The sequence below is a fragment of the Canis lupus genome, chromosome 8 (assembly GCF_003254725.2).
Source record: "Canis lupus dingo isolate Sandy chromosome 8, ASM325472v2, whole genome shotgun sequence".
NCBI lineage: Eukaryota > Metazoa > Chordata > Mammalia > Carnivora > Canidae > Canis > Canis lupus.
The window spans coordinates 19,633,771-19,649,747 of NC_064250.1; the positions used below are offsets into that span (position 1 = coordinate 19,633,771).

The 15,977-nt window shown below is 32.3% G+C and overlaps 1 protein-coding gene across 4 annotated transcripts in view; it reads left to right on the forward strand.

Annotated features, from left to right (window-relative positions):
- LRFN5 (leucine rich repeat and fibronectin type III domain containing 5) overlaps positions 1-1,626 on the forward strand; it is a 235,485-nt gene extending 233,859 nt beyond the window's left edge. For all 4 annotated transcript variants that reach the window (XM_025443130.3, XM_035719764.2, XM_025443131.3 and 1 more), the window contains one exon: positions 1,205-1,626. In XM_025443130.3, the coding sequence (XP_025298915.1) occupies positions 1,205-1,222 (18 nt within the window). In that variant the 3' untranslated portion in view covers positions 1,223-1,626. The remainder of the gene's footprint in view (positions 1-1,204) is intronic.
- Positions 1,627-15,977: the final 14,351 nt, after the last annotated feature.

Genomic DNA, 15,977 nt, shown 5'->3' on the forward strand with positions numbered 1-15,977 from the left:
TTAGAACACTCCAGGTAAAGAATGATAGTGAGATCTGTAGTTCAGTCATTTCCAAGGTAATTATTTTTTTATAAATAGGTTACACATCTATTATCTATTAACAGTTTTCAAACATTGTATAAACCTTTTGTTCAATAATTTTTAAAAACTATTGTTTGTACCAAAAATAACTTCAACTATTCAGATGAAATATTCCCCCTCAGCTTTTTAAAATATTTTATTTTTAGGTAACCTCTACACCCAATGTGGGGCTCAAACCCAGAATCTGAGATCAAGTGTCACACAGTCTACTTACTGTGCCAGCCAACTCGTAAATACAGTTCCTTTTTAATGGGAAGAGACAAAAATGATTTCTTCAAATTTATGAAATCATATATTTGTCAAAAATTATTTTTCATCTCTATTCAAGATAGAATTTATAGACATATCTTAAGTCTATGATGCTGAGAATCCACATTAGAAGAAGAGTATTTTTACTGTTTGATATTTAAAAATTTTAAATGGTTTTTATATCATTTAATTCAAAATCACATTAACTATGGAATACCTTTCTTGTGAGTTATTGTCGGTTTACACATTTATTTGTTCTGTGGGTGAGGAGCTAATTTATGAAGAGGAATAATAGTCTTACTGATGTTTAATGTATAATTAATTTTTAAAAATTTCATTATGATACCGAATTCCCAACAGACTATATTTAGAAGTTAGAGATCACTTAGATTTTAGATATGATGAGCAAATTTAGTCTAATATGTTCAAAGTTTTAAAAACCACTATGATTATTTGTTAAAATTTAAATGGCATGCATTAATGAATAAAATCATTACTTTTTTCTTAACTTGAGAATATAAATGTGAAAAACAAAGCAAGGGAAAATGCCATTCCACAATTTGGCTTTGACGCACATAACTATTTAGGCTTAATGCACTTAGATTCCTTTTTAAAATGAAATCCTTTCATACATTCACAATTTGAAATTACTAAGCAATATTTTAAAAGCCTATGTGCATGTCTAGATAGTTTTTAGGTGTGTATTTTGTATTTTATAGCAATAAACCTCTGCCTGGGTGCTTATAGTTCAGTGACTCTAAATTACTAGCACAATGATCTTATTGCCTATGTATTTTCTCTTTGTTTCTTTTTTTCTTTTTCTTTTTCTTTTTCTTTCTTTCTTTCTTTTTTTTTTTTTTTCCTTCCATTTCAGAGGCTGGAGTTAATCTGAAGAGCACTACTTTCTCTCCTGAAAAAAGTTGCCACTGATATTTTTACTGGATAAAATTTAAAAAATGTTTCAATTCACAAAGGCTAATTGTTGAACTGGTGTCCTAGAAGAAATTGTCCACTGGAGCTGAAGCAGAAGTCTCTGATGCTGGTGGAACTGGCTCTTTCAGACCAGACCATGGTTCATCTCCTTTTAAAGCCAAAATTTTTTTTTCCGTCTGGCCTACAAGTTTTTTGGTTTTTTTTGTTTGTTTGTTTGTTTGTTTTTAAAGAAGGAAACAGAAAAGCCGACATTGGCATCGAGTTCTGTATCAATCCATGTTACATTGCCATCCATGATTTAAGACTGTAGAATCTTGAATAATCTATATCACTTTAACAAATAAATGTTTTACTATGACAGAATTTGTACAGTGCCTGATTTGTGGAAATATCAATTACTTCAAGTATGAATGGTGAAATAATGACTATAAGAACTAATAATACTATTTTACATTTATGTAATGCAAAACCTTAAAGAATCAACTTTGCTTTATAATGCTGGAACTATTTCTGCCATTACCGAAGTGCACCCACATCTGTGGGACAGCAGTGCAGCTATTTTAAAAGCTTTATAGCAATTTTGTGGCTCAGTGTAAGACAGAAAGTGATGAGGGATCTCATCACTTCAGAACTTCAGAAAGCATCAAAGTAGGTATATATGGTAATTAGTCCAAATCCATTGCTTTTCTGGAGAGCCAGAATGAAGAGGTTTTAATAATTTTAGGCCTTCTATTTTATTGTAAGTGCCCATTTTACTAATTTTGCACAATTCCAGGATAAATAAGGAAGAACAGACATCTGATTTAATACCAGCATAAATAGGAGTAAGAAATCTTTTGTGGCTAATAAATGTTAATACAACCATAGTTAGACAGTATCCAAGCTTCACATTTAAGGCTGGCCCTGGTAACAAGCAGGCCTGAGTTCTAGATCTGAACATATTTGGCCAGTTACCCACTCTTCCATATTTTCACAGGAGAAATATTATACAATTTGAAAATGTATGTAAACTTACCTCTGTACTTGGTGTAAACAATAAGTTTAAGTTAAAAATAGTATCAGCATTGCCATTGGCAATTGAATTCAGATTCTGTAAAACATTAGAGATTTTATTTCTGTTCCTTTACAATTCTGTTAGATCGTTAAAAGCAGTATGTAGTTTAATTTTTTTTAAAGCTAGGAAACTGTCTTTTAAGAAATTCAGCTTATATGTTAGCCATTCCATGTCTTTTAGACTATTATAAATATCCAACCATCCTAAAGAGAGTTTATAGAATGTTAAGCCTTTAGATAGCACTTGGAATCTGCTCAGAGCCTAACTAAACAACAATTTAAAGAGTATCACACACACACACACTCAACTTCCAGACACACAATCACACAATGCATGCTTGAAACAGAAGAAACAATTTTGAGTTGAAATGTAGTTAATTTGTGACTATGAGCAAATGGCTTCATTCTCTGTTTCCTGACAACTCTAATGTCCTAGAGCAATCTGTGTGTGTGTGTGTGTGTGTGTGTGTGTGTGTACATGTATGTATGCATGGATAAATGTTTATGGTGACAAAGATACAACTTAAGCAGTGCATCTGCAGATCTATTCTTGTTGTATACAACTTTTCTCCTCAAATATAAAGTGTCAGGAGCACAAACGACTTTCCTGGATCTCAGTGCAGAGTGTAACTTTTTAAGGTCTTGGGAAAACCTGCTAACTTTTCATTAAGAACATTCTCCTGTTTTATTTCTTCCACTCCCTTGGGCCTGATTCTTTTCTGTTTTGAAATTTTTCTTGATGATAATGTGGCCTGACATCTTCACCTCTTTAGGATGTTCACACTATTGTGTTACAAGGAGCATAATTTTTCATGTAATTCTAGTGTGTTAGAATTAAGATTACACCTAATCATTTCAAATCTTCACTCCTAATCATTCAAATCTTCACTGTGCATCCCCTAAATCTAAAACTTCCCTTTATACACACATTCAAACAACATTAATCAGGCACTCACAGTGTACATAGTTTCTCTTGTTGAAATGTTGTTCATCAGGAAGACTGAGGCGCAGTCTCTGATTCTGTAAGTGTGCACTACTCAGTTGTTTATGAACAGATAAATATCTGTATTTCTTATACTATGAGATTGAAAGAACACAAGTGTGTGCCTATAACTAAATAGGAATGCTTATCATAAAATAAGTTTTGCAAAAAAAGCAATGAAATATTTTGAAGATAAGAATGATTTCTTGAGCTGAGCTTATGTTGTCACAGTACAGTGATTTAATGGATGTAAAATGTCTCAAATATAAAGTTATTAATATGAACTGGAAACCACTTCCATTTTCCGGTTATTCTACTATCTTGAGTAATATCAGAAGTAACCCAGCTGCTAAAAATATGTATTGTAATAAGTATGAATATTTACAGTTCAACTTGTGATGTAAATTATACAGGATATAAATTACATCAAACACACAAGAAAACCAAAAGAGGTTTGAATGCAGCACAGATAGTTTGTGAGACATGAAAATGGCTTGAAAACGGTAGTTTATATTTTGAAAATCTACAGTCATGATTTTTGAAACCCATGATCTGTAGAACATAAGATTAGTAATAAAGCACTATTGTTGGTTTTGAAAAGAGTAACTTACACATGAAAAGGAAAACTCAAATAATTTAAATTTTCCTCTTTATAATTTAATAGCTCTAAGATTAGTATTACAAGTTTTTGTTTTTTGCTCAATTGTATAATTCCCCATTTCATATTTATAGAATATTTTCTAACAAATTCTTGGTTTTGTCCAAAATATATTCAGATTATTTCTACTTTTATTCTGCTTTCCATACATTAAAACTTATTCCTTTTTTATTTCCAAAATGTACTTATACTGACATCTCATAGATCTGTTTATGAATAGTGTGTGTGCGTGTGTGTGTACATGTGTCTATCAAGGCATATGTACATAATTTTTAATTACTTAAAAATGCAAGTGATGCAGAATGTAGTATGTACAACCAAAGTAAAAGGCCCTAGCACATGATTGTTTTATTTAACATACAAATATAATATATAAGGAAACTAACCATGTTAGATTTTTTATAAAAGCATTTTTTAATTGTGGAAAATATATATGACATGAAATTTGACGTTTTAACCATTTTAAGTGTAGAATTCAATGACATTAATTACGTGTAATCATCCCCACTATTTAAAAAACATTCTTATTACCCATATACAGGATCTGTAGCTATTAAGCAATAATACCCATTTCCTTTCTCTCAGTCCCTGGTAAACTATAATCAACTTTCTCTATGAATTTGCTTTTTCTAGATATTTCATACCAGTGGGATCATACAATATTTGTCCTTTTGTGTCTGACTTATTCCATTTACTGTCATGTTTCCAAGGTTTATCAATGTTGAAGCGTATATCAGAAATTTTTATGGCTGAATAATATTCCAGGAATTTATGTAGCACATTTTGTTTATCAATTCATTTTTTGATAGACACTTGTGTTGTTTCCACCTTTTGGGCACTGTGATTACTGCGACAATGAACATTGTATTTAAGTAAATATTTGAGTTTCAGTCTTCAATTCTTTTCTTTTTTTTTTAAGATTTTATTACTTATTCATGAGAGACACACACAGAGAGAGAGAGAGAGAGAGAGAGAGAGGCAGAGACAGAGGCAGAAGGAGAAGCAGGCTCCATGGAGGGAGCCTGATGTGGGACTCGATCCTTGGGACCATGGAATCATGCCTTGAGCCAAAGGCAGTTGCTCAACCACTAAGCCCCTCAGGTGTTCCCAGTTTTCAATTCTTTAAACTATATTCTTAGGAGTGGAATTGCTAGGCGGGTCATAGGGTAATTTTATGTTGAATCTTTTGAAGAACTGCAGACTATTTTCTATTGTGGCCATGACAGTTTACATTTATTCCAGTAATGCACAAGTGTGCAAGGGTCCCAATTTCTCCATATTTATAATTCTCAAATTTTTAAGAGTCATTTTAGTAGGAGTGGATTATCTCATTGATATTGATTTACATTTCCCTAGAGCTTTTCATGTGCTTATCAGCCTTTTGCATATCCTCTTTGGAGAAATATCAACTCAAGTTTTTTGTCCTTTTTTTTTTTTTTTTTTCCCTTAGAGAGAGAGTAGAGGGAGGGGCAGAGGGAGAGAAAGAGAAAGAATCCTTAAGTGGACTTCCTGCTGAGTATGGAGCCCATTGTGAACTTGATTCCAGTACCCTGGTTTGTGACCTGAACTGAAATAGTCAGATGATTAACTGATTGAGCCACCCAGGCCCCCCTTCTTTGCACATTTTTAAACTGGATTGCCTGTTGATATTGAGTTGAAGACATTCTTAATATCTCTGGATATTAAACCCTTCTCAGATATACAATATTGCTATTAATGTCTTCCATTCTGTAGGTCTTTCCAGTTTCTTGATCTTATATCCTTTGATGAACAAAAATATTTAATATTTATGAAGTCCTATTATGTATTTTTCTATGTGTGTGCTTTTAGTGTCCTATCTAAGAATTCGTTGCCCAATCCAAGGTCACCAAAATTTATCTCTATGTATTTCCCTAAGAGCTTTATGGCTTTACCTCTTACATTTAGGGTATTCATCCATTTTGAGTAAATTTTTGTATGTTTTTTGAGGTAAAACTGCAACTTTATTCCTACAGATGTAGAAATCCATTTGTCCCCGCACCATCTATAGAAAAACTATTTTTTCCCTGTTGAATGGATTTGACAACCTTGTCAATAATCAATTGAAAAAAGATGTGTTTATTTCTATTCTATTGGTCTATATGTATATCTTTATGTCAGTACCCACAATGTTTTGATCACTGTAGCTTTCTTTGTAAGTTTTGAAACCAGAAGTATGAGTTCTTTTTGTTCTTTTTTGAGATGGTTTGGCTACTCTGGGCTCCTTCTAATTCCAAATGAATTGTGAGATTGGCTTTTCCACTTTTGCAAAACAGCAATTGGAATTTTGATAGGAATTGCATTGAACCTATAGATCTATTGGGTAGTACTGATCATAACAATATTAAGTCTTTCAATCCATGACCACGAAATGTCTTTTCTTTTGTTTGTGTCTTTTTTAATTTCCTTTAACAATGTTTTGTAGTGTCCAATGCATAAATCTTTCACCACCTTAAATAAATTTATTCCTAGGTACTTGATTCCTTTGATGCTCTTACAAATGGAATTACTTTCTTAATTTCCTTTGTGGATTCTTCATTGCAAGTATTAAAAAACAAATCATTTCTGAGTGTTAATCTTGTACCCTGAAACTTGTTTGAATTTATTTATTAGCTCTAGTAGCTTTCTTATGACTTTTTAGGGATATCTACATATAGAATCATACCATATGTGAATAGAGATAATTTACTTCTTCCTTTCCTATTTTCGGTGCTTTTTATTTTCTTGTCTAATTGCTCTTGCTAGAAATACAGTACAATATTGAAGGGCAGTGGGGAAAATAGACATCCTTGTCTTATTTTTTAGCTTAAAGGAAAGCTTTCAGTCTTTCAAGATGAGTATGATGTAGGTGGTGGATTTTTTAAAACTGAATTTATTGTGTACCCTTCTATTCCTAGTTTCTGGTGTTTTTATTATAAAAGTGTGTTAAATTTTTTTCAAGTGATTTTGGTATCATTGAGATTATTTTGTGCCTTGTTTTATTAACTTCATTCTGTTAATGTTATATATTATATTGATTTTCTTATTTTTAATAACTAACATCTCTAGGATAAACTGCACATGGTCAAGGTATATAAACCTTTTAATATGCTATTGTATTTGTTTTGCTAGTATTTTGTTAAGGATTTTTGCATCTCTATACACAATGGATATTTTGTGCACTTTTATTCTTTTTTGTGAAGTCTTTATCTGATGTTGGTATCAGATAATGCTGGCCCTTCAGAATGAGTTAGGAAGTGTTTCCTCCTCTTCTATTTTTTGGAAGAGTTTGAGAAGAATTGGTGTGAATTCTTTCAGTGTTTGATAGAATTTGCTAGCGAAGCCATCTGGTCCTGGAGTATCTTTGTTGGGAGATTTTGAATTATTGATTTAATTTTTTTTATTTTTATGGATCTGTTGAGATTTTCTCTTTACTCTTGAGTCAGGCTAGGTAACTTATGTGTTTCTAGGAGCTTGTCAATTTCATCTAAGCTATCTAATTTGTTGATGTACAATTGTGCTTCATATTCTCCTATAATTCTTTTTCTTTATGTAAGGTCACTATTATCCATTTTTGAAAGTGGCTTATTGAAGTCTCCTAGTGTTACTGTAGTACTGTCTATCTTTTCAGTCCTATCCAGTATTGTTTCATATGTTTTGGGCCACAATTTGCTAGTATATATAAGTTAAAGTTGTAATAGTCTCTTGATGATATGATTGGTTTTAGAATTTTTTCAATGTCACAAATATGATTATCCTAATTATTAACTGAATGAATTTATTTTGAGTTCACTAGGTTCATTATCACATTTATTTCACTGGCTTATAACCATTGGTTTCTTTCTTATATCATATACTAACCCTAGTCTTTCATCTCTGTCCTCCTAATTGAAATTCAGTTTTAAGGCTTAATACTCAAATTGATAAGACTTGAGTCTTATCAACTAACCAATATGCTAGTCTCTTTGTCAATAACATCTACCAACCTCTTGGAAACTGCTCTCAAAAAGCAGCATTCTCAAATGCTACCTCATCAAATCACCAGCAAAGTTTTTTTTTCTATATATATACATTAGTAAAGTGGGTCCTAAACAATTTTATTTGCCCTTATTATTTGAATACTGACATAAAAATTAAAAGAGATGGCAAAAACACTATAACGCTTTCCAAAAGAATGCATAGTTTATCTCTGTGCATAAATCATTTACAATCTTTAGTAGCATAACTTGTGAATACCTACCTATAAAGGTCAACAATAAGTACGCTAAGTATATGATTGTAGTATAAATGCCAATCAATTGAAGTTCATGAAGTCTTTTTGAAAGAGTGGTTTTAAGCTTTCTTTTTGTTGTTGTGTCTTTATAAGGAAAAGGAAATCAGAAATGCCTATTATGATAGGGCATAAGATATCATTGCATGACCCCTAGGAAGTATGAGATGTGCAAATATCTAGAATAAGAAAACAATAAAGTGGGCCCAAATTTCCAACTTGAATTAAGAAAATAAAATTGGTCCTTTGAGTCATATGTTACCATATTTAACAATTTAGATATGAAAATTTAGTTGAATGTGATTGGAAACTATTTGAAAAAATTTCTGAGGGGAGTGACTTAGACAATGTTAATAGGGAATCTCCAATCCTTAGAAACACTTTTATTTCAAAGGGAAGATTTCAAAATCTCCAACCACCTTTAGCAAACTTGTTCAATTGCACAAGAGTTTGCTAAACATTTAGTTTGTCCTTGGTCTAATACTATCCACTAGGTATAAAAAACAAATGATACAAATGTTCATAGTTAGGTGTTAGGTAAATGTGAAGACATCTTGTGTTAGTCTGTTTAAGCTGCTCTAACAAAATACCACAAACTGGGTAGCTTATATATAACAGAAATTTATTGTTCAAAGTCTTGAATACAGTTGCATTCAGGTGAAGGCCTTCTTCCTGATTCATAGCTGGTGCCTTGTCACTCCACTCCCACATGGTGGAAGGGATTAGAGATATCTCCAGAGCCTCTTTTATAAGGCACTAATCCAATTCAAGAGGTCTCCATCCACATGATCTAAGAACTACCCAAAGGCCCACCAATTCCTAATAGTATTATCTTGAGTATTGAGATTGCAACATATTAATTGGATATGAGGATAAACACAAAATGTAAGACCATAGCACACATATGTTTACATAAGAAATCACATCATTAGATTTAGATCCACAGTGGTATAGAAGCACAGTAGAAGCAGCCCAATGACCACCTGAGAAAGAGAAGTAAAAAAATAAAAAAGTAGTTCATCACAATGATGCTACTTAAAATTAGTAAAACTATTCTCAAAGAAGCTTTGCAGGTCAGGAGACAGTGGCATTATATATTCAAAGTGCTGAATGGGAAAAATCTGTAGCCAAGAATACTCTATCCAGCAAGGCTATCATTCCGAATAGAAACAGAGATAAAGTTTCCCAGATGAACAAAAACTAAAGAATTCATGACCCTAAAATAAAGAGGATTGAATCATGTCCCCAAATCATAACTCTACTTATGGAACCACAAGATTTTATTATCCTATTTTGAAACTACCTTCAGTACTTTGTTTGCCACATCAACTTAAACCACCTTCACCAAGCCTTCAGCTTAATGTCTCCTTGAAATGTGTACCTTCCTCTTTAGACTTGAAATTCTCTTGAGTTCAAGTACTATGCCCTATTCATTTTTGAATCTTCTATGATGCTCAAAATAGTGTTTTGAATACAAAAGTCAAGTACTTTATATTTTCTGTATAAATATATTCCAATAGTAGCTATCTACAGAAATGGCAAATTTGGAGTCAGTTATGAGGCTGAGGAAAAGTCTGTGATGAGATTAGGATAATACCTAACAAAGAATAATTGAAACAAGATACAAAAATTACCAATAGAATCTGCACTTATTTATTAAATAAGCATATTTACTTTTATTTAACACATTTCTGTTAGAATTTGTGCTTATTTAAGTGATCAAGATGGAGAATAAGTGACCTTTGAACATCTATGTGCTTATATCAAATCAATTTAATAAATATAGCAAAATTTGTTCCTGGGCTAAGATGGTTCATTTTTATAGTTGACAGATGCAGCAACAGCAAGTTGTAAAACAAGACATACTGTATGCACTATAAGCGTAATAGACACACTGTGAAAAACAAAGGGAATACATGATTACAAAGACTATGTGTTCCTGAATTTGGTATCTCAAAGTATAGTATGATTAACACTGAGAATGATGGAAAAGAGTGATATAAAATGTTTTTTTCCACTTTCTAGACATGCATGATATTGTGATCTATAATAAGAAAAATCTATTTGTCCTTTGTCTTATTTCTGGTACACAGCTCCTAAAATTTTTGGCATTTCCTACATGATGAGAGTTATCAAGGTGTTTTTGTTATGTTAATGAGGTGACTTCCCCTCAATACCTGACATAGGTGGCTGATTGCTAGGAGAACAAACCATGTGATTTAGAGGGTTGGAATTTTTGATCTCACCTACCCATCTCACCCCTTGCTCCCCAACCTTTGGGCAGTGAAGTGGGGCTGGAGGTTAATCAATTGCCAATGAACAATGATTTAATCAATCATGCCTCTGTGATAAAGCCTTCATAAAAAACCCAAAAGGATTGGATTCAGAGAATGTCTAGGTTGATGAACACATGAAGATTTGGGGGAGAGTGATATGCTGAGAAAGGCATGGAAACTTTGTCCTTTCTCCATCTTGCCCTACGCATCTCTTCTATCGGGCTGTTGTTGAGTTCTATCCTTTCATTGTAAACCAGTAGTCTAATGAGTAAAATGATTTCCTCAGTTCTGTGAGCTCCTCTAGCAAATTAATAAAACCCAAGGAGGAGATGATGGAAACCTTTGATCTATAGCAATTTGGCCAGAAGTACAGATTATAACCTGGGTTTGGGATTGGCATCTTGAGTTTGAGGGAATTTTTGGAACCTCCAATTTATAGGTCAGAAACACAGGGGACATTCAGGGATTGTGCCTGACGTCCACAGGGAGAGGCAGTCTTCTAGGACTGAACCTTTAACCCGTGAAATCTGATGCTATCTTCAAGTAGATTGGTTTAAGATTGAGTCGAGTTGTAGTGATATAGAGTGGGTGTCCAGAGAATTGCTTGTTGGTATGGGAAACTACCCGCATTGGAATTGGTAACTGGAAACTATTTTAGCATGTAAAATTTTGATTGATAATAGTAGCAATACAAATTTAGTTTTGATACTGAAGATATGTATGTAACTAAACAATATAAAATAAAATTTAAACTCACATTCTAGGGTGCTAAATTACCCTTCTCTTGCTCTTCTCTAGGAAAAGAAACTTATTTTCTCTCCCAAAGTCACTGCAGTCTTCACACAATATTTCTGTTATCCTTTCTATGATTAATTTGCTCAAATTACTTCCTAGATCCTCCTTTCAAAAACTGCTTAATGCTCCCTTCTCAATGGTGGCTACCCTGACTGAACTAAATGGTTTGAGTCAAGTAAATTAAACCATGCATCCTTCGCAGTTGTGAATAGATAAAATTGTCTGTATATAATTTCTATATATTTCAATGTTTTGTGGGTTTTTTTCATCATGCTTTTTACTTATTGCTTTTGTTAGTATTAATTTGTGTTTCACCTTATTAAATTAGGAAATAAATAAATTGCCATTGTAAAAGGTAAATAAATCTAAAATCCTTTTACGTTAAATGCCTCAAGAATAGAAATTTTTGCCAATATTTTTATGCTGGTGTCCTTTCAGTGCTCCGCTGTTTTTTTCTATTAACTCACTGACAAATGCTTGAATAAATAGCAGTCAAGAACTAGAATGATAATTTTATTTTGTTTATTTTTATTTTTAAATATGGGAAATTAAAAATTTGCAATGATTCTTATTTGGATGCAAATAGATCTATCATTTAGATCTCTGATATTGTGATCCAAAAACTATTTTACTTGTTTACATGATAAATGAAATCCATAATAACTAAATACCAACACTGTATTCTTGCTTTGGGCAGGTTATTTGAAACAGTACAATTTGATCATTCTAAATTCTGGTTCTATGGTCCAATTGCCCCATTACTTTGCCTACTCTCTTTTATTTAAGAATGAATAACACAGTGTAAATAAATCCTATTTTCAAGAGTATTTTCAACATTTTTTTAAATGACACTGGTCTCTACAACATTTCTCAAGCTTAGTGGAAATCAGAATTATATCAGAAATAAATCTATTTTGAGATTTTACTCCTGCTTTAGGAAATGGGAAGATATATATCAATAGTTTGTATTGTCTACCCATCACTTACACCACAGTTTACTCTTTCATGGTAAATTATTGAATATTTGGTTGCAATTTTAATTATATAAAGGTCATATTTTAATAGACTAAACAAAATCCAAATGCAAAAAAAATAAATTATTTTATCTCTAAAGATGTTCATTGCAACGCCTCCAGCATTATTTTGAGCATAGGCTCACAAGAGAGGAATATGGAGGTAGGTAGCATTAAAATTTTCCAAAGGAAAAAAATACCAAGTTAGTCACCATTATTGCACTCAGAATTTCAAATTTCCTCAGCTCTCAAAATGTGGTCAAAATGGTGATAAATGTGAGTCTTTGACACAAAGGAAGAGAACAAATCAACATTAGTAATTCAGAAGATATTTCAATGACGATAATGACATTTACTTCATTAAAGTGGTCAAATTATTCTCAGTTTCTTTCAAATCAGTGAAGATATATGATGCCTCTATTATCAATAGTAATTCTATTTATTATGTAACATTTAATGCTCTTTATTTTTACAACCATAAAAGCTGTCCCAGATGCTTGTGTTTGAAAAGAAACATCTAGATGTTAAATCACTCAGTATATTGTATTTATATATTTAATTAGTATCCAGGGAAATCTACACAAGAGAGTTCTCTCTAGACAGTCTTTAAAGTTAGAAGCAAGATAAAATACTGGATAATTAATCAATGTCTAGTTGTTTCAGGTAAGTAAATAAGATAAATTTTTATCTTTCCCTAGAGTTCTGGATATTTAAATTCTAAGTAATATTTTATTTCTACCATCATTATTTTTTGTTTTTTCATTGTTTTTACTTATTTTCTGCCTCTTTTCTATAGTGTATAGATTTTAATGTGATATTCAGCATATTAAGTTTTTACCCTAAAGTCTATGAAATTATCTTTAAATTTTACTATTTACTTCATTTGTGAGTTATAATTTACATATCCAACTAATTCTTACATTTTTACCTCAAAATATTTTACAATGACCTAGTCGCATGATTGTTTCTTCTCTTAGTTGGCTACATGATTCTTTCTTGGTGTTGACTATAACTCTGTAATTGTTACAGTCTTTAAAATTATTTTACTATTGGTAATAATAATTCAATTTAAGAATAAACAAACTGTATGCATAAGAGAAAGATAACATAAATTATATATAGTATATGAAAAAATACTATTTACAAAGATATGCAAAAGTCATGTAGAAATAGCAAATGAAAGTAGAATTTCTTATTTATAGGATTAGAAGAGAAGCCCTAGGTGGGGATAACAGGTAGGGAATTGGATCTATGAAGTTAAGCACAATATATAAATATAGAGACCAAGGAAGTAGGTATGGACAGGAAGAGGGGGTAAATTAAAATAATAGAAGATTGGGTCTATAGGATGGATTTGCTGATTTTTTTTAAAGATTTCATTCATTCATTCATTCATTCATTCATTCATTCATTCATTCATTCAAGAGAGCCACACAGAGGGAGGCAGAGACACAGTCAGAGAGAGAAGCAGGCTCCCCACAAGAAGCCTGATGTGGGACTCAATCCCGGACCCCGGGATCACAGCCGAGCCGAAGGCAGACACTCAACCGCGGAACCACCCAGGTGTCCTGAATTTGCTGATCTTATATGGAATCTAAGGGCAGGTGTGGAGTAGAAAACTGTCAAAAGTTCTTAATGGGGAAATTAGCGAATAAGAAAAAGAGCATGATAATAAACTTAGGAAAGTTCTCCTAGACCCAAGACACATTCAATAAATGAGACACATACACTTAAGTTTCCATAAGACAGTCAGTTTTTTGTTTCTTTTTATTTTTTTTTTAAAGTTTTTACTTCAATTTCTGTTAGTCAACATACAGTGCTACATTAGTTTCAGGTGTACAACACAGTGACTTTGAACTTCCATACATCCCCCTGTGCTAATAACAAGCGCACTCTTAATCTTAATCCTCATCACCCATTCAATCTATCCCCACATCCCTTCCCCTCTGGGAACCATCAATTTATTCTTCATAATTAAGAGTCTGTTCTTGATTTCTCTCTCTCTCTCTCTCTCTTTCTCTCTCTCTCTCTCTCTCTCATTTTTTCCCCTTTGCTTGTTTGTTTTTCTTAAATTCCACATCTGAGTGAAATCATGATATTTGTCTTTCTCTGACTTGTTTTGCTTAACATTATACTCTCTAGCTCCATCCACGTTGTTGCAAATGGCAAGATTTCATTCCTTTTTATGACTGAGTATATATATATGTGTGTGTGTGTGTGTGTGTGTGTGTGTGTGTATGTGTGTGTGGTGTGTGTATATATATATATACCACATCTTTATTCATCCATCAATTCATGGAGACTTAGGCTGCTTCCATATCTTGACAATTGTAAATAATGCTGCTATAAACAGAGGAGTGCAAGTATCCCTTTGAATTAGTGTACTTTCTCATTCTTTGGGTACCCAGTGCTATAATTGCTGGATCATAAGCTAGTTCCATTTTCAACTTTTCAAGGAACCTCCCTACTGTTTTCCATGGTGGCTGCACCAGTTTGCACTCCCATCAACAGTGCATGAGTATTTAGCATAATCACTTTTTGAATTGTTTAGAGACTAAATCAGGTATGAAAGAACACAAAGAAATAGGTTTAATTTCCAAAGTGGAACAAAATAATAGTACAGGATACCTTGATGTGGAGACAATAAGCAGAGAACATGCTAAAATTGAAATAGCCATGGACTTTACATGCAACTTTGTGTCTTCTAGAGTTTTTTCTCATGCTTAGTCAATTACAATAGATGTTTTCTACTTGCAAATTTTGTTAAATCTTTTTTTTTTTTTTAATTTTGTTAAATCTTACTCACATTTCCTTTCTTAACCTGCCAAAGCCTGGTGCCCTAGAATAAGGAAGATTAAAGTTAGGCTGCATCAAATTCCCCTAATTTAGAAGCCCCAGTGTAGTATCATCAGGATCTATTCAAAATTAATTATATTTAACTACTGGTTATTTGATTGATTTTTTCCAGAGTATTAAAAAAAATCACTTACATAGTGAGAATATAACTCAAGACTTATGGCTCTTGAATGCAACCACTAGAGCACATGCTGATGACCTTTTAATGGCTCCATAGAAATAATTTATAAAGTTTTAAAAACCATAGTCTAGTATTTGGGTTTTAGAGCCAGGATGCAAGTATATTAGAGAGGTAGCTATTTCATCCAACAAATATAAATTGATTTTAGTTTAAAGTGTGGTCTAATTCACTTAGCTTAAATTATTTAAGCATCACTTATAAATGTATTCAGTACTAAATTACAGTTGAAACCTTTGTCTTCAAAAATAGAATGTATCATTGTATAGAAGATGGAAGCCTAGGTTCATAATGAGAAGTTGACACAGCATTATTTTTCCTAGTTTGGCTGTAAAACTTTATTTAGCATGAGGAAGCTAACATTTTTTAGAGGACAAATATTTAAAGTCTTACAGCCATAATTTTTTAATACTTTATTTGCTTCATGTGGCACAATAATATATTTATATACTTTCTGATACAGTGTGGTGAGCCTTATTCTCATTGGTACTCACAGGTCTTGATAGGAATGGTGAGAAAGCAAGTTTATTTTAAATGTCTTTTCATCATCTTTGGATAATCCCTCCAATGTGACTAGGTGGCACATCTGTAAGGTTCTTGCCAATACTTGGTGGCAGCTCAAAAAATTCTTTAAAG